The sequence below is a fragment of the Ictalurus punctatus genome, chromosome 16, assembly GCF_001660625.3.
Source record: "Ictalurus punctatus breed USDA103 chromosome 16, Coco_2.0, whole genome shotgun sequence".
In the NCBI taxonomy this organism is placed as follows: Eukaryota; Metazoa; Chordata; class Actinopteri; order Siluriformes; family Ictaluridae; genus Ictalurus; species Ictalurus punctatus.
The window spans coordinates 5,805,426-5,830,000 of record NC_030431.2 but is presented as its reverse complement, the minus strand read 5'-3'; the positions used below and the strand labels follow the sequence as shown (position 1 = coordinate 5,830,000).

Here is a 24,575-nt window from a genome sequence, read left to right as displayed (position 1 = left end):
CAAAGCACTGCAATACAAAACGGGTTTTATGCCGCAACTGTTTTCCCATAAAATACAACTAAAATTACACAACGTGTGCATTATACCGCCTAACATCAATTGTTTGAATTTCACACCACAGCCTTGTTTAATTCTCGAATCTGATTGGTCAGAAGGTGTTGTTCATTTTCTCTAACAGCAGCTCTGACAATAGTTCTGACTAATTCAAACGACGCTTAACATTAATGCACTTGTTGTAATACGTTATATACGTTTCTATAGTAACAGCTCATTCACAGGGATGTGTAATCTTAGATTAATATCGAACAAATGTTTTTTTTTTTTATGTTGCGAGAAAAAAACAACTCACTTGTTGATAGGGTGAATTTTTCTGTGATGAGACAGGTGTCAGGACGTTACATGGACGTTAATGGTCAAAAAGCACGATAAGTTCATTTATAAATTAACAATTGTAATCATTGGGAAACTGCTGTGGTGTGAAAGGAATAAATCACTTCAGGATGTGCTGTTGTAGGAAAATAATAGCATTTTCTAGTAACAACATGCACCATTGTGTTTTATTCCTCACTTATTCATAATGCAAAAATACATTTTAAAATCATTTGAAGAAATACGGCCCAGTTCTGCTTCACTTTTCAGTTACTATTATATACCATGAAAGGTATATTCGTTTTCTTCCTGTACACCCCTACAAGAAAACCCAAAAATATCTGCCCAAAGTCTTCCATTACTCTGTATTAAACTGCTTTTTCCCTTCCACCTATTCCGTATCTCTCGCCTCTTGTTTTATTGCTCCCACTCGCCAGAGTGATAAAGAGCCTTCTTCTGGGGAATCAGAGTTGGCAGACCGCCACTAGGTGTCCCCTCTGCACAGTTTGGCCACGCACATAGTTATGCAACAAGCACAGGGCGCTTCCCCCTGCAGAGGATACGCCTGCAGTCTGCCTACGTCTCAGCCTGAGCCTCCAGCACCTTTTTCTCAGAATGCATCTGAGCCCAGGCGTTTCGAGCAAGCACTGCGTGTGGAGGCACGGGGGATTTTAACCGAAAGCTTGGTCAGCATTGGAAAAAAAAGAAAGAAAAAAAAACGCACGACAGAAGAGCAAGCTGTCAATCCACACGGGAGAAGGAGCGGGAAACGGCACACACACGCATTACGTCACAAGGTTAAGAAAGAGAACGTGCTCTCGTCAGCTTTTCCAAGTGCGCAACTCGAACTCTGAATTTCAATCAAAGTACCTCACACCTTCGCAGTGTACACTCGTGCAAAAATGGGTGTGCGTACATTATGCATGTTTAATACATGAATACAGATTGTATGCTGATGACGACCTTGCCCTTGCTTACTCAGTCTATGCAGTTTAAACTGTGTACACGCACAAGCATGGACAAATAACATGCACGCGCACTGTACATGTGTAGAAAGTCAAATCAGTGTACAGGTACTTCATGGAAAACGTAAAAATAACCATCAGAAACCATCCTTACCGATATCCCGCTGCCTTTTCTCTGCTGAAGACAAATTGAAGACGTTGTTCTGGTTCCCTGTATCAGGCTTATAATATGTCTCAATGTCGATAGAGAACTTCTCCACAAAAGGACACGTGTAACTGAAAGACACGCGCCGAAAGAGTTAACACCTCATTTCAATTTTACAACTGTAATCGACACAACAAGCCCCTAGAGCAAGGACATTAGCAACAATCATGCGTGCAGGATAATGTTCTTTTTCTGTTTCTGTCTTGGATTAGTTCTTGCACGAAACCTCGGCCTAGTTTTCCGTTCCTGTTGAACGAAAGCACGTGCCGGTAATCAGCTATATGTTGTAATGTATTATACCTGTTGAATTCCTGACTCTGATTGGTCAGAAGGTGTTTGCTGATTAATTTTTTAGAACATCAGACCTGGCAGTAGTGATGGCTGTAATTCATGTCACAGGTATATATTAAGGTGCTTGGTGTAATACGCCATTGTTTCTATAGTAACAACTTGCACATGGATTAGTAATTAAAACAGATTAAGAACAGATTCAAAAACGTGTAATTGTTGAATCCGTCAAGGACTCAACAAATGCTGCTTTTCTGCTCACCAGGCAAAAGTTCAGAAAGAAGGTAAATAAAATCATAAGCTTGTTGAGGCATATTTTAAGTGAGATTCCAGTACTGAAATGCCACTCGGGTAACCGTTTATCAGTCCTGTACATCAGCTTGAAGGAATTTCAGCCTGTTCCTCAGTACAGAACAGCTTCAACTCTGGGATGTTGGTGGGTTTCCTCACATGAACTACTTGCTTCAGGTCCTTCCACAACATTTCTATTGGATTAAGGTCAGGACTTTGACTTGGCCATTCCAAAACATTACCTTTATTCTTCTTTAACCATTCTTTGGTAGAACGACTTCTGTGCTTAGGGTCATTGTCTTGCTGCATGATCAACTTTCTCTTGAGATCCACATCACAGACAGATGTCCTGACATTTTCCCTTACAATTCACCGGTATACTACAAAATTTATTGTTCCATCAATGATGGCCAGCCACCCTGACCCAGACGCAGCAAAACAGGCTCAAACCATGATACTATCACCACCACGTTTCACAGATCATTTTGCTTAACAAATAAATGAGTATACTATTTTTGTCGCATTTGTCTAATTGGGTTCTCTTTGTCTACTTTTAGGATTTGTGTGAAAATCTGTTGTTTTAGGTCATATTTATGCACATATATAGACAATTCTAAAGGGTGCACAAACTTTCAAGCACCACTGTAGCTCTTGACATTTAAATGAGGTTAAACTGCAGAGATTGGGCATTACAAATGATGTATTCTATACACACTTGTATATAATATGAGGATTTTATGGTGCTGCTTAACGAGAAAAAACTCTGAGTGTGCAGTAATATTATAATAATAATAATAATAATAATAATAATGTGAATCCCAATAAATTGTCACCCAGCATTAGTAATACGACACCAAACATAACACACCAAACATTTTAAAGCCATGGCGGTCAACAAGTCTCTGAATAAACTAGATGACTCTCACCGGGTGCGAGTGTAAGGGTAGGCGTTCCAAGACTCCTCCTCCACCCGTAGAGCTGCTTTGGGCAGGATGGAGCGGAACCAGCTGGGGATGTGCTGACCAATGTGGTACACTTTGTGGGTGTACTGTCCCGAGCCGCCGGGCCCGTCCGTGTAGGGTCGATTCTCCAGGATCTCCACGCCACTGCCTTCGCCCTCGCTCTCCTCTCGGCTCTTTTTCTGCAAGCAAACAACGTCAAGTCGGTTTTTACAATCGTTCCATTTATATACAGGGAGACTAGTAACACAACGGAAGAGTGATATTTTCACAGCATGATAACCCAGTCTTAAAAATATCAAGCTTTCACAGTATCACGGTATTAATCGACCAAAGACAAAACACGCACACAGATAAAAAGGAAAGGAAACTTTATTACAAAATCTTTCTACAAAGGAGTCTTTGCACATACTTGTGTGCGTGTGTGTGTGTATATATAAAGTTTAGACACACTAATCCCCCCCCCCACATTTTAGAATAATAATAGTCATAAAAACTCTGGAAGAACACAAACGGAACTATGGGAATTATGTTGTGATAAAAAAATCCAAAATAAATCACAATAATGAAATGTATTCTTGGCTTTTTCTGGACCGATTTCTGGACCCGAGATGCTTTTTAAACAGTATTAAAGGAGTTCCCACCTACACTGGACACTTATCGGATGCTTTGCACAATATTTTGTTCGTCCGTAAAAAAAAAAAAATTTTAAATTAAAATGTTAGATTTAGATATTAAAGTTAAAGAAATGAATATGTTGGCACAATTAAATTTTTGTCTACAACACTGATTGTATGTGTGTGTGTGTATATATATATATATATTTATATATAAACAAAAAGCAAAAGGAAAACATTGAATAATTCTTCTTTCTGCAGGACACTGTTTCCGGAAACGTCCATTAGGTTTCGTTGCTGGAGTAAATGTAAACATCTGTAGTAAATCCCAAACGTGGGAGTGTCTCCATGGTTGTACCACTAAAAAATTGTGTACACACTACACACACCTCATTTTAATACAAACTGATTGTTTGTTAAGCGCTTGTTTATGAGGCATGTCTGTGCAAGTTACACACCACTGTTAATAGGTCACACGATCATACGAAATGTGTGTAAACTGAACCTCTGCTAGAAACTCAATAACTTGCCGAAAACCTCCGGAAGCACCACTTCCACCAAATCGATGTTTAATACTTACAATACTATATAGTAGTTGATTGTGTGACGAAAAAAAGCACAAAAACCTCTTTTTCCACAGGACATGATGTCACATTACCCCATATACGACTACTCTAAATGGAATAGCGCATAAGAAACCTATTTCAGATCATGCACCGTGATACCGTAACAACCCTGCATGTGGATGGACAAACTGTCCTGATGTACCGAATAGCCATGTTGTAGAGGGGCAGCAGTGTGTTAAGGAGTCCGCCTCAGGGAAGAAGCTGTTACAGAATCTGGCAGTACCACCTCAAATGCTCTGGTACCTTCTGCAAGATGGTAGGTATGTTATCCAAGCTGCTGGAGGTTATCCAAAATGCTCCAGGCTTTGCAGATGCAGCCTATATGGTGTATGGTCTTGCGTTTCATCCTGTGATGCTTCACATCCTGTACCAGTTGATGATACATCTGCAAAAGATGCGGTTTACTGACCCAATCTAAGATGTCATAAGAATCAGAGGAGGAAATGTTTGCTCTCTATGGGAAATTTTTTCTCAATAGTGACCTTCCGCAATGCGATCACCATGCCAACAATAAAAAAAAACCTTTTATTTTCTTTCCACATCTCGAGACAAGTTTGTTGCTTCTGCATCAGTCTTGCAAGCTTCTTCACCTCCTCTCTGGCTGCGGAGTCCTCATTATTGCTGATGAGGTGTCACCAGAGGACTTTGTGAGTCAGAGATCCGTGTACAGAGAGAGATGTTCAGTCGGAATAGTTCAGCATTGTGTTGGATGCCGAGTCGAAGTAATGGCTTTCACACATAACTGCCCTTTTTGTCCAAGTACGTCAGGACCAGGTGAAGGACAGTCGATGTGGCATTATGTGGAGAGTGTGGCTCTGGGTTACTGAACAGAAAGTCGGGGGTTCATGCCCCAGCACTGCCAAGCTGCCACTGTTGGGCCCTTGAGCAAGGCCCTTCATCCTCTCTGCTCCAGGGGCGCTGTATCATGGCTGACAAGCCGTGATATACGAAGAAAAGAATTTCACTGTGCTCTAATGTATATGTAACGGATAAAGGCTTCTTTCTTTCTTCTTCTATTTCCAAAGCAGCCCATGTACTCTACAACGAAACTTATATATAGGCCAGGAAAATAAGCACAGAAACCTAAATTATATTCACATATGTCATAAGTGTCATTGCAATCACAACCCTACCCTCAAAATTACATGGTACAGTCCTATATGCAGAAGAGCAACAAACAGCCCTATTCTCACAATTATTTCTACAGAAACCCATTTCAGCACTCATGCATGGCAACAGGTTTCCACAACAATTCTCTGAAATTAATTTTCATGCACTTATAGAGCCAACAGAGCCCTTCCTAGCAGTTTGTTGTGGCGACTGATTGTTTTTGAGCATTGATTATCACAGCTGCCTCTGGGTTTCACAGCAAACCGAGCTAAGCACATATGTCAGAAGTTGCAAGCTTAAAAGAAAGTGTGGCTAAGGGGTTTGCATGGCAGTGCCGTCTGTTTCTCCTGAAAGAAGCCCACTGTGCCGCAGAATACCAGCGCCTTCTGGTTTGAGCAGGTTGTGCCGATCCTTCCAGCTACAGTGCCTTCATAATAACCACCAAATAAACAGAGTAAGACAAAACAATGAGACAGATTTTGTAGACATAAGCTATTTTAACAGTTTAATATTATTCAGAGAGAACACGCACTGAACAGGCACCAAGCAGTTTCACATCTCCAATCCATTGATCGTCGGCTGTTTCTTTCCCCCTAGATTAACATTCTACTAAAACAAAACTGGTTTGATAAATGAAGAACAGGTTTGAGAACCGCCTCATCAACTACCCTGCATGATCAAAATGTCATCTCGCAGATTAAAAACAGACGACACTCACTTTAAAGCTTCCATTAAAGTTTATGTCGGAGAGTATAAGCGATCACTGCGGCAAAAACATTTTTTGGCAAACGTGTCAGCATGAAATGTCAACACGGATATCCGGCTCCATGCTGAAATCTCTACTTATTATGGAGAGTTAATGCATGGCAAGGAGAAGGAATCGTGATATTAAGTAAATGGAAGTGACAGTAGAGTGATTTGATTACTTAAGAGGAACATCTGGGTGCATAAGGATAAGGCAGAGACCTAAGCATGTTAAAAATTTGTATTGAAACTTTCAAATGGGAGCAAGAGAAAATATATTTGAGCAAAATCAATACCATTTTTTTTTTTTGCAGCACCTGATGACAAACATTGTGAGAGCTGTGAAGAAAAACCCAAACAACAGTCATACCACAAGACGCAAACCACTCATCAGCAGTAAGATTCAGAAAGCCAGATTGGAATTCACAAAGAAATACAGAGATGAGCCACAAAAGGTCTGGAACGGAGATGAACCTCTACCAAAGTGATGGAAAGGCCAAAGTGTGGAGGAAGAAAGAATCTGCTCATAATCCAGAACAACATACAAGCTCATCTGTGAAACATGGTGGAGGTAGTGTCATGGCTTGGGCTTGCATGGCTGCTTCTGGAACATTCTCACTAATCTTTATCAATGATGGAACTCATGATGGGAACAGCAGAATGAATTCAGATGTTTACAGGAACATTCTGTCTGCTAATTTACAGATAAATGCATCCAAATGAATCAGGAGGAAATTCATCATTCAGCAAGACAGTGATCCAAAAACACACTTCCAACTCAACACAGGACTTGATCAGGGGGAAAGTGGAAGGTTTTAGACTGGCCAAGTGAATCACCAGACCTTAACCCAACTGAGCAGCGTTTCACCTCCTGAAGAGGAGACTGAAGGGAGAACCACACCCCCCCGAAACAAACAACTACTGAAAGAAGCTGCAGTAAAAACCTGGAAAAGCTTCACAAACGAAGAAACCACTGAGTCCCAGGCTTGATGCGGTTATTGCAAGCAAGGGATATGCAACCAAATATTAAGTGCTATTTACTTTAATTTACTTCAAGACTTATCTGTTCCTATACTTTCTCTCACCTGAAAATTGGGTGGTCTGATACAAAAGGTTCTGTGTTCTATGTTGTTTAACACGTCTAGATGTAAAAACCAAGAAATAAAAGCTGAAATCCTAAACTCTCGTGTCACATCCATCTTTTGATCTCAAACCAAAATATCTCTGGTGTACAGCAGAAACAAATGAATTGGCCTTGCCGTTCCAATAGTTTCGGCGGGGACTGTACGTTTCGTTACCTTGGCTTGAGAACAACAGGTTTGGGTTCACTGTGGAAAAGTGTTTCTGGACAGCTATACAGTAACTGGCTCAGTGCTCACAGAACTGAAGTTCTCTCACGCTCCATTGCTCCGTGCTTGCAAATACCATGAACAATTCAAACACCTTGTGTTTATTTTAATGACCGCGCAAACGGACACTGCTCCACACGCTCGGGTTGAATGCACTTGCGCGACGTATATGAGTTTTTGTCAGGTTAGTTGGATTGTAGGAATATCAGAGTAGGAGGATAAGCTATCGATCATAAATGGAATACTGCCCAGAGCATCAGGAAGCAAAAATAAGATCTCAGGCCAAGCTTCTTACAAAGCCAGAACATACGGCCAATAAACACTGGACACGATCTCGAGGTGAGCTCGTAGCAGGATCAGCCATCGCCAACACTCAGGTCTGACGTCTACATAATACACACTCTCTCTCTCTCTCTCTCTCACTCTCCACCTGCATTTCTGAATCTCTGAACAGGAATGAGCAGTGTGGTTTTTATTAGAGAACACAGAGAGAGCGAGAAAGAGCGCGAGATTGAGAGAAAGAGCGAGAGAGACACACAGAGAGAGAGTGAGCGAGAAAGATGTCAGCAGCTAGACGTGGCAGGTGTGGTGGACACAGCAGCGTAGAGTGGCAGAGACAGAGATAGAGAGATGGACAGAGAGAGCGAGAGAGAGCGGGAGAGAGCGAGAGAGAGAGGGGCTGTGTTGCTTTGTACAGGTCTGCTATTGCTCTCCTTCTGCAGCACTTCATTAGGGTGCTGACAGCCGAGATCAGGCCTGACACCCACCGCCCAGACCGTCATCAATCCCCCCCTACAGCAGCTGTGGGAGAGCTGCTGTCTGTCCTCTGCACGTGCGCACACACACACACACATTTTATACGCATGTCTGGTCTATACTGTGAAGAGCACGGAATAGACGTGTGCATGTGTAGTTTAAACAGAAACGGTAGTAAGCATCAGATATTCCAAATTCGAAGGAGTTTTGAACACATCACACTGGTTCCAGTGGAGATGAAGGTTTATATGACACGGAATTTCCAAGTCTGCCAACTATGACGCCATTGCTCATGTCATGTTTAACAAACGTTATGCTTTTCTCAAATCTGAATAACAAAACACACACTTACACACGCACACACCTGCAGTCAGTGTTTCAACAGTTATCCAATATTTCCTGATTCTCTCGAAACTTTATGTACCAAACCAGATTTCAAGAAATCATTACTCCTTGCAAATTACACTCAAGTCCAATTTGAGATTCAGACCAGCGGCTGACGCATTTAAGCCCAGACGTACATCACTGCTAATGATCTGTTTGCTGCAACATCAAGAAAAAATCTATTATATTAAAGCGCCACCCTAGTGGACCAACATTTAATTGCCCCCTGATTGAATTAGTACAAAAGAGCCAGAAAACATCATTATTGGGTGGGATCCTGAGCTAATACACCGGATTGCTCAGTCAAGTGCTGAGACAGAGACAGAAGCTGAATATCTATACAAACCTATGGAAAGGATTATATTGTACACTTATCAATTCTGTCAGGTATGCGTCTAATCTTCTACCCCATCGATCAGTGCAGAGAGACTACCATAGGACCAGCGGTTTACATATAGATGGTGGACTGTGGGTACGAGTGGCACTGTAAGACATACAGACCCAGAGACACAGATGCAGATACACAGACAGTCAAAACCTCTATTACGTATTGGAGTCAGGTTTGGTGTAAAAGGTGTAGAGAACATGTGTGATGGTGGTATATAAAACTTTTTCAAAACAAAAATGGCGGTTCTAGTCACCTTATAGTGCACTCCACAACTCCACAGGGTGCACAACTCCATTATTATACACCCGGCGTAGAACGCATTAATCATCAACACCAAACAATTCAGGACTCTGCATGTTGGCATGACGGTGATGAACAAACAATGGTACATGTTACAATTGCAGGAAGAAGAAGAAAAAAAAAAGACGTGAAATGAGTGAATGAAAAACGATGTGAAACCAGTCGACGTTCAACATCACTTGTGATTTGTGACACCATATGTCTTTCGGCTCCTTCATTTCAGAGCACTTTATCCAGAATCTGTGAGGAGTGGAGACACCACTCAGCCTTAATTAACTTACAGCTAGCACACACATTATCTCTGCCAATTCCCCCCATCCCAATAATGACTTTTCCCCATTAAATATTAATAACAGGAAACTGGGAGGGGAGGGCTGCGCACACTCACACACACACACACACACACACACACACACACACACACACACACACACACACACCGAAAGCCCCATGTCGAGTTCAGGACAGGAGTGATGGACAATAATGCTCTGCTGCGGTTTCTTTTTTAAGTCATTCACAAACATTAAAAAAAGAAACAAAGCACCGGGGTAACTCGAAGCTCCGGGGCCGATCGGAGCCGGGTTTCCCAGCAGACGTCCGACTCGTTTAGTGATGGATTGTGTTTAGGTGACTCATTCTAAAATGAGAAATGCGGATGTCTATACTGAAACTTTCAGCCATTTATCTAAAACTGCACTCTGGAACTTTATTAAAGGAATCCGTCTCTCAAAACGACAGTGAGGCAAATCAGCGGGATTCATATTGCGTTCTGGACGATGCAAATCTCCACCAGCGTTCGGAAAATGCTCTTCATTTCCCTGTCGAATCCCTGGTGGTCTATAGGAGGATTCTTAATTTTTTTTTTTCCCCCCAAGCCTTCCTAAATCCAGCTGACCTCGTTGCAGTGTGCCTCCGGAGTTTGTCTTTAGCGGCGGGTAACAAAATCAGCGGAGTAAAAGTTGCCGTGGCAACGTGCCTGCATCATCATCACGACCTCTCCCTCCATCTCCCCTCCCCGACACCCGCCGCACCGCACGCACGTTGCAAACAAATGATTGCAGCGAGTGCCACGCTCGTGCTGATGTCACCCGTAACCATAGCAGCCGGAGCTCAGCTGTGACGCTGTGCGTGCGTGGCGGGGAGGTGGACGCGCAGACGAGAGATACAGAGACAGAAAAGATGCCGGTTGAGCTTGGCTTCCTCGTTTTGTCTTGTTTTTCTTTTCTTTTTTTTTTTTAAACACCTTGCATACCTTTTTACTACATGGAATTTGAAGATCATACAGAAATGTGCAGCAGAACAAAAACTAAATGAATCAGCAAATTAGAAAGGTAATGCCTGCAAAGAAAAAAAACAAAACAAAAACAACGTGTTGGTCAAATTAACTCTGACGCCTTTCACGATCGCGTCTGTCTGAAAGCGGTGGGCTGGTCTACATCGCCTTGGCAGATCGAGAAATCTGCCTGTGCCTCCCGACAACTGTTCTGACTCATGGCGCAGAGCTCATAAGACATATTCATGCTGTAACACCATCAGGAGGAACGAAACGCCAAATCTCTCTCTCTCACACACACACACACACACACAAATGCCAGAGAGAGGGCATTTAATGCTACACCGGCAGGGTCAATCTGCCAGTGTGTTTGTGTGCCACGCTGGGTGCCCAGCCTTCCCTCGGCCATTAGGCAAGCTCTGCCCTGCCATGTCGCACACGCCACAGCAGATGGCTGGTACACGTTTATAACATCGGTGTGTGTGTGTGTGTGTGTGTGTGTGTGTGTGTGTGTGTGCGTGCGTGTGTGTATGCATGCACGAGGGAGAAGTAGCTGGAGCTAAAATTAACTTCAGTAAGGACAATACGCATTCTCATCAGTTTTCCATGTTTACTATTGTGTAATAGGAGATGACTAATTAATTATTTACACAAAATATATTTAGCGGTGCTAAAAATAGTACACATTTACAATTTCATTGAATAATCACACGTAGGACAAAAAGTGTGGGCTCTGTGAGGCGTAGCCGGGGGGGTCATTTTTCCGAAACTAATGTAAAATCACAACCCACCAAAGCGTCCACGAAAATGCTTTTGTTCATCATTGAGGTCTTAATAGTTATTAAACGCTTTGTTGAATATTTAACTAAAACATCAATAAAGCCAGCAAATGAAGTCAGCTTGGACCGATCGTGTTCAGTCGGTGGAAAATCCGGCTCTAATAAATACCCGGATTATTACTGCACACTTTTAAATAACGAGCGTGATATTGGAATCGTTTCCGTTTGAGAACCCCTGATGTGCAGCAGGTGACGCTTATGATTGTCCAATAAATTTTTAAAAATTAAAAAAACTTTTTCAGCAAGATCCCACCAAAGCAACTATAACTGACTCATTGACTAACCATCCATAGTGTAGTTTTTGTATTAATGCTTCGTCCGGGGGTTAAAAAGTGTCAAGCATGTGATACTTTCTCTGGAGCTGTCTCGCTGTGCAGCGCTGTCTCGCCTGTCTGACAGCTGGTTTGACAGGATGCTAATTAACCTCTTAAAAGAGAGAGCCGAGCACGTGGGTGGACCGGTAGGGACCTTCAGCCCCCTTTCCGAGCAGCCCTGCCCACGTCGGTCTCTGCAGTCACGACCGGTTCTCCAGCATAAAGAAAGACTCGTTCGCCGCCTACCAGCAGGAGATAAAGGCTGCCCTGCTAACTTATGGAGCGTCGCCAGCTTCCTAACAGCTCTTGACATAAAAATGTTTTTTTTTTCTTTTTTATTTCGTTTGTTTTGAAAATATTCCTGTGTATTCGTGGGTTGAGGGTCGATTGATTGAAAAGAGGACTGGTGAATAGATGAGAAGTGCTTTCCTTCCTTCCTGAAGACCTCGCATTCTATTTTCCATCTCTATAGTTTCACAAACAAAACACAAAGCCAAACACAAAAGGTTTCCCACAGGAGCAAAGAAGACCTGAGAGTTTTACGCAACGAGCCCGAAGTCAAAACTGCAGGAAGGTTTGTGCTGCTCGTAGTTCATTTTCATTCCCCTAGCATAAATCACAGCCTCGGTGTCTAGGCCTTGTCCTACAGGCAGAGGAATGAACATATTTTAAGGACTAGAACATATTTCAAGTCTGTCAGGTTATGGTAGCTCAATGGCATGACTGCAGGGGCAAGACCCAGAACACTGTGGTAGGCGCTAGGGCGTGGCATTTAATGCAAATACATTCCTGCTCTCACAGATTCCCAGTGCCATCACTTTTCTCAGTCGAGATTCACTTCGCTTCCAGAACCAGTTATGTTCAGGCAAATAATCCATTAATAATGCAACTGATAAGCTCAATCAGAATGAAAAAAACAAACAAACAAACAAACAAAAAACATGTACACACCTCAATCAGAGTAAACTAAACTGACTGAGGCTAAGGGAGTGAGATTTCTACCCATTAAGATTAATCCATGGAAAAAGCCTACACTAATAACCATGTAAACATTCGTTTCTGATGACTTTTGCTACTCTGCTTATATGTCTGGACGGGCGTCACACTAACATATGAGACGTGGATTGACCTCAGTAAAATTCAGCATTTTAATTTAAAAAAAAAAAAAAACTTTAATAGGCAAAAACTTTTGTCTATTATTCTGGTGTTATTCTGAGGAAAAAAAAGGCTTTTAATGTATACAGGGTATCCCAAAAGCCCATACATATGGGAAATAAACACTTTTCAGTAAACTGTCTTTTTATATATATGATTTCATATGGACATTTTGAAGCAATTTCACAACTTAAATTAACAAAAACCAAAAACAAATCAGTCAAATGGAAAAAGTAAGTACACCCCTCCATTTATCACACCTTCAAATCCATAAAATTAGAATCAGGTGTTCAAGACTGGGTGCCAGCGATTAGAAGCTGCTTAGGAAGTGCAGGTGGAACCTGTCTTATTTATATCCCTCTTATATCTAGTGTCTGGTGTTCCCTTTATTATTGAGGTGTGTGGTGCTATCATGCCAAGATCTAAAGAGGTCTGTAAGTCCTTCAGAAAAAAAGGTTGTGGATGCCTATGAGTCTGGCAAGGGATTTAAAAAGATCTCCAAATTATTTGAAATACATCATTCCACTGTAAGGAAAATAATCTACAAATGGTGCAGATTTCAAACGACTGGCCTAGCCAGCAAAAACAAGTTTCCAAGAACTCCAAAATTTCATTACAGGTTCTGCTAGTAAATCTTGCAACCATTGGTATGAAAGTGCATGCTTCTACAATCAGAAAGAGATCGACCTGCACGGGAGGCGTGCCAGGAAAAAGCCTTTGCAAGACTACAGTTTGCCAATAAGTTGTCTGGCCACAGTAACAGCAGACATGTTTGCCGCAGACCAAAGACAGCTTTTCAGGATAAGCACCAACTGTGAAGCCATGTGAACCAACTCACCAACTGTGAAGCACGGTGGTGGAAATGTTATGGTTTGGGGTTGCTTCGCTACCACAGGGACTGGGCATCTTGCATTCATTGATTCAACAATGAATTCTGCATCATATCAAAAAGTGCTTGAAGATAATGTGAGGCCATCTGTCCGAAAGTTGAAGCGAAAGTTGAACCGAAAGTGGACCTTTCAACAGGATAATGATCCTAAGCACACTAGCAAATCCACCAAGGACGTCCACGAACATCCACTGACGAAGGCACAACCGCCGTGGTACTGGCACATAGTCCCCTAATGTATGGAGACTTTTGGGACACCCTGTATTTTTACTGCTTTACTGATGGATAGCTAATGTGAACGTTTTATGGTATTTTCAACAAGCAGAGCATCCTGAATGTCGGACACTTGGATGACGTTTGCTGAGACTGAAATAATTAAAACTCACTAAATACAAGCAATTTAAAAAGCAGAACACGCTCCTCGTCGGCACGTAAACCTACATACCTTTGGAGCGTCCAGTAATAAACAGTTTATCAAGACTCTGCAGTCGGAATGCATTTATTTGGATATGAATTTTTTATTTTTTTTGATCCTGCATCAAAAAGTATTTCCTTTGGTGCAGGAGTCCCTGTAAGCGGTTTACATATGCAGATCACAGGACTGTGGTTGCAAGCTCCCGTATCGATTGCGGGTGTCACCCGATGGCAGTCAACACTTTCAATCTTTTGTTGTCAGCATGAAGCTTATTGGCAGAGGGAAGTCCTGAGTGCATACACTGCAAGTACACTCTGACCTCATTCAGTGACAAACCCCCTCTTAAAGCAAGAAACGCTAGCCTGGCTGACAGGACAGCCAAAAATACAGCTAATGTGTCATTTGTTGGGCTCAGCATGTTCTTATTACAGGATGGAAGGTCTGGCTTCATTTTTGGCTTCAAGTGTACCCCGAGCTTCTTATTAAATCAGAATTAGTGTTTCAGAGCTTTTTGTACCTTTCCATTAGTATTATGGACATCAACGGTAGTATAGGGGAAACCACACATGAAACTATATGTGTGTTAATTTCCCCTATGTATGGAGATTTTGGGGACAGCCTGTAGTTTGTTCCTACTGGGAAAATGCTCAAAATTTTGTGATGAGTCATCACGCACTAGTCTTGTGTTGAATGCTCTCTTGAATGTTTGTGTCCCGTTACCAGTACCAGCTATTCCCATTTCCAGCCATCCCTTAGTTGAGGAAAAATGGCTAGAATTGATTCATTTTTTAAACTGGGTGGAATTTGGCCAGGTTGGTGGTTATGTAACGTGCACTTTTTATAGGATTGTTTTAACAGCTTCGATGCTGGAGTGGCGCCACCTCAGACTGAGGGGGAATGTGATTCTGTCTAAACACTGTGGAGATCAGTGGTCACCAACTCTCTTCCGTGAGAGCTACCTTCCTATAGGTTTCATCTCCAACCAAAATCTAACACATCTGTTTCAGTCGAAATAGAACGTCTTAAGGCGATGATTAGATGGTTAGGTGGGCATGATTATGGATGGAGCTAAAGTCTACAGGAAGGTAGATCTCCAGGAACAGAGTTGATAACCACTGGTGTAGGGGCTTCTGCATCAGAATATAATTTAATATACCATACAGGTGGTTGACCTTGCCTCAAACATGGATGGAAAATGCCTTAAACACACAGTATCTCATCGTCTAGGATATCTTCCTTGATAAAGGTTTACAGGCTTGGGTGATGGTGATAGTGGTGGCGAGAAATCCTTCACGTTGGAAAAAAACCTCGCCGATCTCCATATTCAGCTAGTTCACTAAGCTACTGTGAAGTTTATTGCGATTCAGTAGGGGTGCGATCTCTTCAATAGGGGCGTGGCATGATATCTTCAATGGGGTGTGGCATGATATCGTCAACAGGGGTGTGATCTCTTCAATAAGGGTGTGGCGTATCTCGAACGCTATTCACTGTTGTGTCAGTCACTCTGACGTCCTGTTATTTCCTGGCGCAAATAACGGAGATACAGCTTACAACAAAACAAACTCAAGTCCGTTCAACTCAGGAAAAAGACTAACCTGGATCATGTAGAGCTGGGCGATGCGGTATTCCTCCACGCTCATAGGCATGGGGATGCGGTACTCTTTGATCAGCATGTTGGCAGTGGTGCGGGGCGAATGAGGAATCCACCAGGTAGGCCCTAGGTCAGGGGCATCAGAGGACCGGAGCCAAGTTCATCCCATACACCTGCAGAGAGAGAGACGAGAGGGGAGCATTAATATTCGTTATCTCCAGATCTCTGCTCGACAGGCGTGCTCTTCATGTTGATAGGGGAAGTGTGTTGACAGGACACAGAGTTGCAGAGTATCCTGCTGAGAGACACAACACAAAAAGCAGACAGGGACGGTAATGAATAGACGCTAAACAGCGATAAGAGTAACGTACTTTTTTTTTTTTTTTTTAAGTCATAACCGACTGAATTTTTTTGTCTTGTTACGTATTTCACTGGAAGCTAATAGCATACCAGTCTACTAAAATCCAGTGCGGGAAAGGTTTATTCCAGTATCTGACAAGCTTTTCTTGGAATCAGAAATGGAAGTGTTACAAACTGTGCAGCGAATTTGAGCTTCTATAAAGAGAAGATATTCATCTGTCAGTGGCAACAGTGTCCACACAGCAGGGCAACACTTCAGCGGGTCTTTGCTGGCATCACATGACACAGCGTGCTTAGTGTAAGACGGATTATACACAACTTGATACACAACTCTGCTCTGTGTGTGTGTGTGTGTGTGTGTGTGTGTATAAAACAGGTTAAGCAGCTCTAAATGTAAATGTTTGCACCTGCAATTGGTCTCAATATAGCGGACAAACGTATGACAAATAACAGGGCTAGGCCTCCTTATACATCGGTGTGTCCCCATGTGTGTCCAAATGACCAAACTATTAACACATGAACCACATGGATTAGTTTATGACATCCTCATAAACATCCAAATTCCACTTTGGTCCAAGGCAAGATTCATCCCTTATTTGTCCATGAGTGTCATATGAAGACTTTAAAAGAAAAACAAATCTCCTTGGTAAGAGAACCGAGCGTTCCAAGTTCATTGTGCTAAACCAACACAATTAACACAGTGTACTCACAGTTGAGTATACACCCTGGTATTAAACCTATTATACCACATCCCTGATGCATTCTTGAATCTGATTGGTCGAAAGTCTCTAAAACAGAAGCTCTGATAGTAAACCCTACCTGTAATTTAAATGGCAGGTCTAAAAATAAATAAATAAATAAATAAATAAACAAACAAGCTTGTTCTAATGTGTTACCGCTTCAATAGTGACAGCTCATTCACAGGGAGGATGATCTACATCCTGCCATGGATTACTTTGCCATGTTGTGTCTTAATCTTTACTTTACACCACAGGCCAAACAAGAAGGTACAAAAAGTCCAGAACAGTAATTAAAATAAGAGGACTCTAAATGATGCTGTAATGAAGACACGGAATCTTGGGCCAAAATACTAGTATCAGTTGTAAGACAAATGCACTCGGTTGCCTGTTTGTCAAGTAAATCTACCACACAGACACACTTACAGTGTACAGATTGAAGCCCATCTGCTGTGGTGCACGGTTTGCCAGCCCCCCCCCCCTCGCTTCCTGTTCAAAACCTGAAAGAGACCTCTGCAGGACCACTGCTGACCAGTGTCGATGCTACACCTGATACACTAGACCTGAAACATCTGGTCTTTTTCCAGTCTCGAGTTTTGGTAAGCCAGTTCCCACTGAAGACTCAGATTCCTGTTCTTGGCTGACAGGAGTGGAACCCAACATGGTCTTTTGCTGTTGAATCCTATCTCCCTCAAAGTTGTAAAGTATTGGGTGTTCTGAGATGCTTTTCTGCTCACCACGGCCATAAAGAGTGCTGCCTGTTGTGTGTGAAAATCCCAGGAGAGCTAAAATACTCAGACCAGCCCGTATGGCACCAACAACCAAGCCAAATTTCAGACCATTTCACTATTAACATACTCCTGAATTTATGGGTGTGTATAATACAATACGATCTCTTCAAGGATGTAGAACACTGCTTACACCTGGTGACTCTATTCCACCCCTGGACCAAGAGATTCCACGCCCTACCCTTAACACACCCTACTGTAAAATTCAGATGCTCCTGAAGACCTTGATTAGCAGGATCAGGCATGATTAGTGCTCAAATTAAACAATAGCTAGCTCTACAGGAAGCTCAACCTTAGTGTATGAGGGTGATTCTGTATGGGAGCTTTGGTGATACAGTGTATTGTTGAGCCTACTTGACCACCAAGCAACTATGAATAAAAATCTCATCCTCGGCACCAGGCTAGTCTGGCCCTGTATATCCCTACTATGGTTCGGAAAAAAAAAGAAAAAAAAACGTGTTTGTTATTTCAACTCTGAAATATACGAGCAAAACTTTAGGGACTGGAGAAATTAAGGCTACCAGACACAAGACACTCCTGAACTAGCTCTGCAAACAAACGGCACCATTAAAATCCTCTGGGTCAGCAAGGAGTTTGGCTGGATCTTGTACAACTCATTGGAAGACGTCTCAACGGGGCCAGAGATTGTTGACCACCTGCCTCCGTTTTAGCTTAGCCTAACGATATAAACCGTGACCAAATGTGTCTACACACAGCACCGGCAACAACGGGTATGACCTTTTAGTGGCTGGCGCCCAATGTTTCTAGCAAACGTCACTGCTTACTGCCTAGCATCCACAGACAAGAATGTGTTCAACAAGGAGTTCAATCTTCCGATCCAATAAAATCATTGTTCCAATGTGTTCGGGGTGCAGCCACCATCGTGAATCCCAACGATTAGACAAATATATTCTCAGCAAGATGTCCAGCCAGAGTTTAGTCCGGAGAGTTTGTGCAACAGGTTTTTAGTAGAATGTGTCCTCAGTGGCGTCTCAGTGGGACTGATGATGAAATCAGATCACTGCGTGCTTAGCTTCTGGGTTAGTTTAGCTAAGCTTCCTAGACATAAACTATAAGCAAATGTGTCTGTGCGCAACAGCTGCCGCAAAGGGTATGACCTTTCCGTGTCTGGGGTAAGTCCTCAAGTGGCACTTACAATCTGTATGCACCACCTTCACATGATGAAAAGGACGAGTATAACCGATATCAGTCCAGTAACATGATCCATATAATGGCACGGCTGGGGTGGAGCTATAGGTCTTGGGATAGGTGCAGTACTTGGATTCTGGTATCAGGATGGTAGTTTCAGGCAACAGGAGTTGAGACAGCTGTATACTATGTAACAAAAGTACAATCTGTTCTATCTAATCAAAATCTCTAATTGAAATGTCCACAGAGATCCTGAAGAGCTCTTATGTCTGTGTTTCAGCACAGAACAGCCCAATAGGTATCTTAAGAGATAAAGGGCCAATATCAGAAAACGGCACATTCATTAGCTTAAAGCATCCAATGAGAGGCAAAACTGGTAATTGCGTGTTTGTGCTGAGCATGCATGCATCATCGTGGGCCAAAAACAATAAATGCCAGATGACTAAACCAAACAAGTCATGGCAAACCTCTTTACAATAGATCGTTAACTAGTTCATTGTACAATTGGCAGATGGAGGTAAAACGATAACATACATGGCCAACCAACATGCAAAAATCATGCATTTACTTCCATCAAAATACGTACACTACGATTACCCTGACCTGCATCATAACATCCAAAGATTAAAATGCAAAATGGACTGGTAGAAACATGCGAAAGCATTAGGATATTATGAATTACATAATGAATGTGGAAATCAATTCCTTACCACCTTTCTTGGGCAGAGAAGGAAACCGAGACATTCAGGACATAAAATAACATTGGCTCTTTAACTCACCATCTATGAAACAGAGCCAAATAATAATGATGAATAATAATAATAATAATAATAATAATAATAATAATATCTGTATGACCAAATATAATTAGATCAGCCAAATCTAAGCCTCTGGGAGCTCTAAACATCTATAAGCACATTCCAGCAAGAAGACACAATTTACCTTATTGACGGAGCATAGCAGACGGTCTAATCAATCAATAGAAAGCGCGCCCCCACTCCATGTCTCATTCCCAAACATGAACGTGCTACACCCATGCCACCACAGCTTGGGATCGGTGTCTGCTCTTGGCCCTCACACATTCAACACTGTCAAATGAAATCATCCGATAGACTGAAAAGGAAGGGGGGGGGATGCCTCTTTTATGCAACCTTTCTCCCCTCTCGCTGCTGTTTCTCCAGTATCCGCCTCTTGTGGTGGGCTATAAAGCGCTGTTACCATGGAAATGCAAGAGGCTGTATCAGCATTGGCTGGGCTGAATGTGATGAAAACGGCCCAAGGACAGCCCCTCAGTTGATCTCTCCACCCTCTGTTTGCATTTCTTCCCCGGCTTGATCTCACAAGTCGGAACATCAAGTGGTGGAGTAACACCAGCTGTCTATTCTGAAACGATCACGTACGTCCGGCGCTTATACACACATCACGAGGAGGACATGGGAGGAGGGAAGATGGAGAGAGGAGAAGGATAGTCGGCACATGTGGCATGGAGATAACTGATGGAGGAGTGTGTGCAGTCACACATTGCCTCCTAAAGTCAGATGATCCCAAGAATATCCTTTCTACCTTTTGTAGACTTTAAACCACTTCACTTCTAAGTTATGTGGCAACAGTGCAACACATATGATGTAGAGGTTAATGTTCACATCAAATGTCAGAATGGTGAAAAAAAAATGTGATTGTAGTGATTTTGACTGCGGCATGGTTGTTGGTGCCAGAAGGGCTGGTTTGAGTATTTCAGAAACCACTGAGCTCCTGGGATTTTCACGCACACAACTAAAAAACATCCAATGACTGGTGGAAATGCTTTGTTGATGAGAGAGAATGGCCAGACTGGTTTGAGCAGACAGGAAGGCTACAATAACTCAAATAATCACTCTTCACAACCGTGGTGAGCAGAAAAGTATCGCAGAACACACAAGATGCCAAACCTTGAGGTGGATGGGTTACAACAGCAAAAAAACCACAACGGGATCCAATCCTGTCAGCCAAGCTCAGGAATCCGAGGCTACAGTGGGCACAGGATCATCGTAAATGGACTGTTAAAGACTGGAAAACATTGCCTGGTCCATTCCCAATTTTCCAATACTCACCACAACCACACCACGGTCAAAGTCACTGAGATCACAATCACTGATCGCCACTGTTCCCAACAACCAATCACTGATCGTCACTGTTCCCAACAACCAATCAGTGATCGCCACTGTTCCCAACAACCAATCAGTGATCGCCACTGTTCCCAACAACCAATCAGTGATCGCCACTGTTCCCAAAAACCAATCAGTGATCGCCACTGTTCCCAAAAACCAATCACTGATCGCCACTGTTCCCAACAACCAATCACTGATCGCCTCTGTTCCCAACAACCAATCAGTGATCGCCACTGTTCCCAACAACCAATCAGTGATCGCCACTGTTCCCAACAACCAATCACTGATCGCCACTGTTCCCAACAACCAATCAGTGATCGCCACTGTTCCCAACAACCAATCACTGATCGCTCCCATTCTAATGTTTAATGTAAACATTAACTGTATTTGCATGATTTTATTTACTGACTGTGCAGGTGTTCCTAATAAAGTGGATGGTGAGTGCATATTGTATGGAGAGATTTTTTACAAATGTGAAAGATGGTCAGACATAGCCAGAAAGAAGAAAAAAATATGGTTTCTCTGCATCAAGTTGATGGAGACTAAGAGAACACAGAGTTCTACTCACACTCTTTATAGCCCCCCTCCTTCACAGAAAGAACTCTTTTTTTTTTTTCACCATCAAGGAAATCACATGCTATCAGATTTTGGTTTTTTTTTCTTCTTTTTTTTCAGATGTACAGAGAACTCATTTGCCTTTTCTACATTTGCATGCACTAATGTAATACATAAGCAGGTGTGAGGATGGATGAGGGAGCCAAATTAAATTCACACGTGTTTAATTTAAAGAAATGATGTGTAAATTTGTGATGTTACACACTCGCATGGTATACAAAGATAGCTCCTTATTGATTTTGAAGCTATATTTTGATACAATTGCAACTATGTGAGTCCTGCAGCCGAGATCCCCAGGGAACCGGTCATTTTTAGCCACATGCATAATGAGGTCTTATAAAAGGATGAAAATGGAGAAGAATCAGGACGAATTTCACTTTGTATGAAACGCTACAGCACGAGATGTAAGAGATCAGACCTTGAACAGCAACGAGCAGGTCAAGAATCTTGATCTACACAAAGCAGGAGACCACTACATGTGCGTTCCTTCGCAGCAGCCACTGTACAAGGCAAGTCAGGAGGATGTGTATGCATGGTTATGTGCGAACAATTCATCTACATCATAGAGGACACTAAGGTTAATCATTGATGGATATTGATATTACAAGGTGCCATGTGGAAATCAACAGACATCATGATTAATCAAAATCAATCACTTCTACTTGCCTGGGAACCTACAGGATTCTGAGTGTTGTCCAAGATGTACAAGACTGTCACCAGCACTGACAATTAAGTGCTAAAGCTCGAGTGAGTTGTGCTTATGTGAGCCTGTATTCCCAAAGACCAATCACTGATCGCTATTGTTCCCAAAAACCAATCACTGATCACCACTGTTTCCTGGAGAACAATCACCGATCACCATTGTTTCCCAGATACAAAACACCATTGTTCCCAACAACCTCTCACCGATCACCACTCTTCCCAACAACCAATCACTGATCACCACTCTTCCCAACAACCAATCAGTACTGATCATTATTGTTTCCCAAATACCAATCAGTTTTCACCACTGTTCCCAACAACCAATCACTGATCACCACTGTTTCCCAAAGAACAATCACTCTTTACCACTGTTCCCAAAAACTAATCATTATTACTGTTACCAGAGACCATCGTTCATACTCATTTATTATTTTCCACTCTAATGAAACATATGCAAATGAAACATGTGGAAACATCAGTGAACATGCAAATTATCCCATGACATCATCAGGCAACTGGTAGCAACTTGTTGAGCATGCATTAGCTACCTCCCCCTGAAAAGAGCTGGCAACGCTGATTAACACCTACCTACTATAATGGTTTGTGTAAGAAAAACACACCATTCCTCTCCTGCCCCTCAAAGACTGCGCCTCTGAATCATATCAAAAAGAAAAAACAGGTACTGCAGAATCCTCCAAACCAGAATGCAGGCTGCTAAAATGTTCTCTAGGACTGGTATCAGAATGTGTGTAGGCTCCTCACCCTATCAGTGCCGGAGCTAAACGAGAAGTCCAAAATATCACAAGCGTAAAGAAATGGGCAAAAAGGAGGCGCACAAACAAACGGCTGGCACGGGGGGCGGATGATGAGCAAAGGCAGTTTATTTATAGAGCAGCCCCAGCTGATAGTGGCACGCCTTGGCAGTCATTCGTTTCCTTAAATTACTGTAATAAATCACTCACCTCGAGGGCATTTTGAGCTAGGATAATCGTCAGACGCTCACCTCGCCACTCACAGCTATGAAAAAGCTTCTTTTGGAGCTGTGGAAGTACGAGGTATTACTGAAGCTCCTATTCCTACGCTGGTTTACTCCGCAGGTCTACGAGGAAACGTGAGGATGAATCGCTTATGATCAAGTGAGTGACTCTCAAACCATGTCCGACTTACACCGAGGCACAAGCAGCCTTAAAAAACCCGTCCCTGTTGATGCTATCTTACAGTGAAAGCATTCAAGATTTCCTGATTGTTGACTCGAGGTGAATCAGTCAGCCTGTTAACTAGATCACCTATTAACGAGTGTCATCTGAAGCGGTGTAGAAGATGGTACCGCCGGGGGGGGGGGGGGGGGGGTGTTGGTTGATGTTTGACTCAACACAGTACAAGGTTTGACACAACACTTTAGATTTACTAGTACTTCTTTTTTAACATTAAGAAGAATTACAAGCTGTAGGTCAGAAAAAAAGAAGCCAAAAGTCATGCATATTTGCTCTAAAAGTCTGAACAAACCTGTAGGTAGGTGATTTTTAGCCTTGGTGGAGAATTAATCCATGTGAGGTCAGAAGGAAGAACTACAGAAACTTTGCTCTCAGAAGTAAAAAAAAACACACAACAAAAAACCCCGTAATTTCCTGTTTCTGTGACTAAGTAAATGCTTCTGAAGCTTATCTCCTGCTCTTCACAATAGCAGTGTGAAGTGAAATGTGCAAGGAAAAAAAAAAATGATCTAACTAAAATCAACATTGCTTTGCTTATGCAAATACCAGCCACAAACAAAATGCATACCCAAACAGCTCATGATAAAGAGATGAGCGGAAGAGACTGACAGGTCCTACGTGCGGTGAGAGGAAGCTCTGAACAGCATGAGATGTTGAAAAAGAGCACGTTTACAGAGGAAACGCGAGTCGGCAGGCCACAATTCCGGCATGGTTTGGATGGCAGTACCTCCTCGCTATAAGATGGAGCAGTTAAGCAGGTGGAGTGTAAATAATTCTGGGCTGCTGCTCCTATGAGCCGCATGATAATAGTGCAGCCCGTGGACTTATGATATGGTTGTTAATGGTGCGAAACACTGTGCATTTTAGGAACTTCACAACAACAGAGCGATAATACCGTTTCTTTATTTATACAGCGGTTATTTATGGCTTGTTTTTCCACCGCTGAGGGTTTGTTTAAAATTCCGATTATTTTTCATATCATTGCTCTTACATCTCTTAAGATGTAAATAAATGATTCAGTTACTACGAAATTATG

The 24,575-nt window shown here is 42.4% G+C and overlaps 1 protein-coding gene across 13 annotated transcripts in view; it reads right to left on the bottom strand.

Moving 5' to 3' along the window:
- The window catches only part of LOC108276928 (membrane-associated phosphatidylinositol transfer protein 2), a 61,498-nt gene that overhangs the window by 25,176 nt on the left and 11,747 nt on the right, over window positions 1-24,575 (bottom strand). For 8 of the 13 annotated variants that reach the window (XM_017489053.3, XM_017489051.3, XM_017489060.3 and 5 more), the window contains exons 2-4: window positions 15,832-16,000; window positions 3,045-3,259; window positions 1,489-1,610 (exon numbers count right to left, since the gene is read on the bottom strand). In XM_017489053.3, the coding sequence (XP_017344542.1) occupies window positions 1,489-1,610; window positions 3,045-3,259; window positions 15,832-15,909 (415 nt within the window). In that variant the 5' untranslated portion in view covers window positions 15,910-16,000. Of the gene's footprint in view, window positions 1-1,488; window positions 1,611-3,044; window positions 3,260-15,831; window positions 16,001-19,571; window positions 19,592-22,913; window positions 23,199-23,287; window positions 23,581-23,831; window positions 24,353-24,575 lie in introns of those variants that run through there. The other 5 variants (XM_017489055.3, XM_017489052.3, XM_017489054.3 and 2 more) reach the window with 5 other exon arrangements.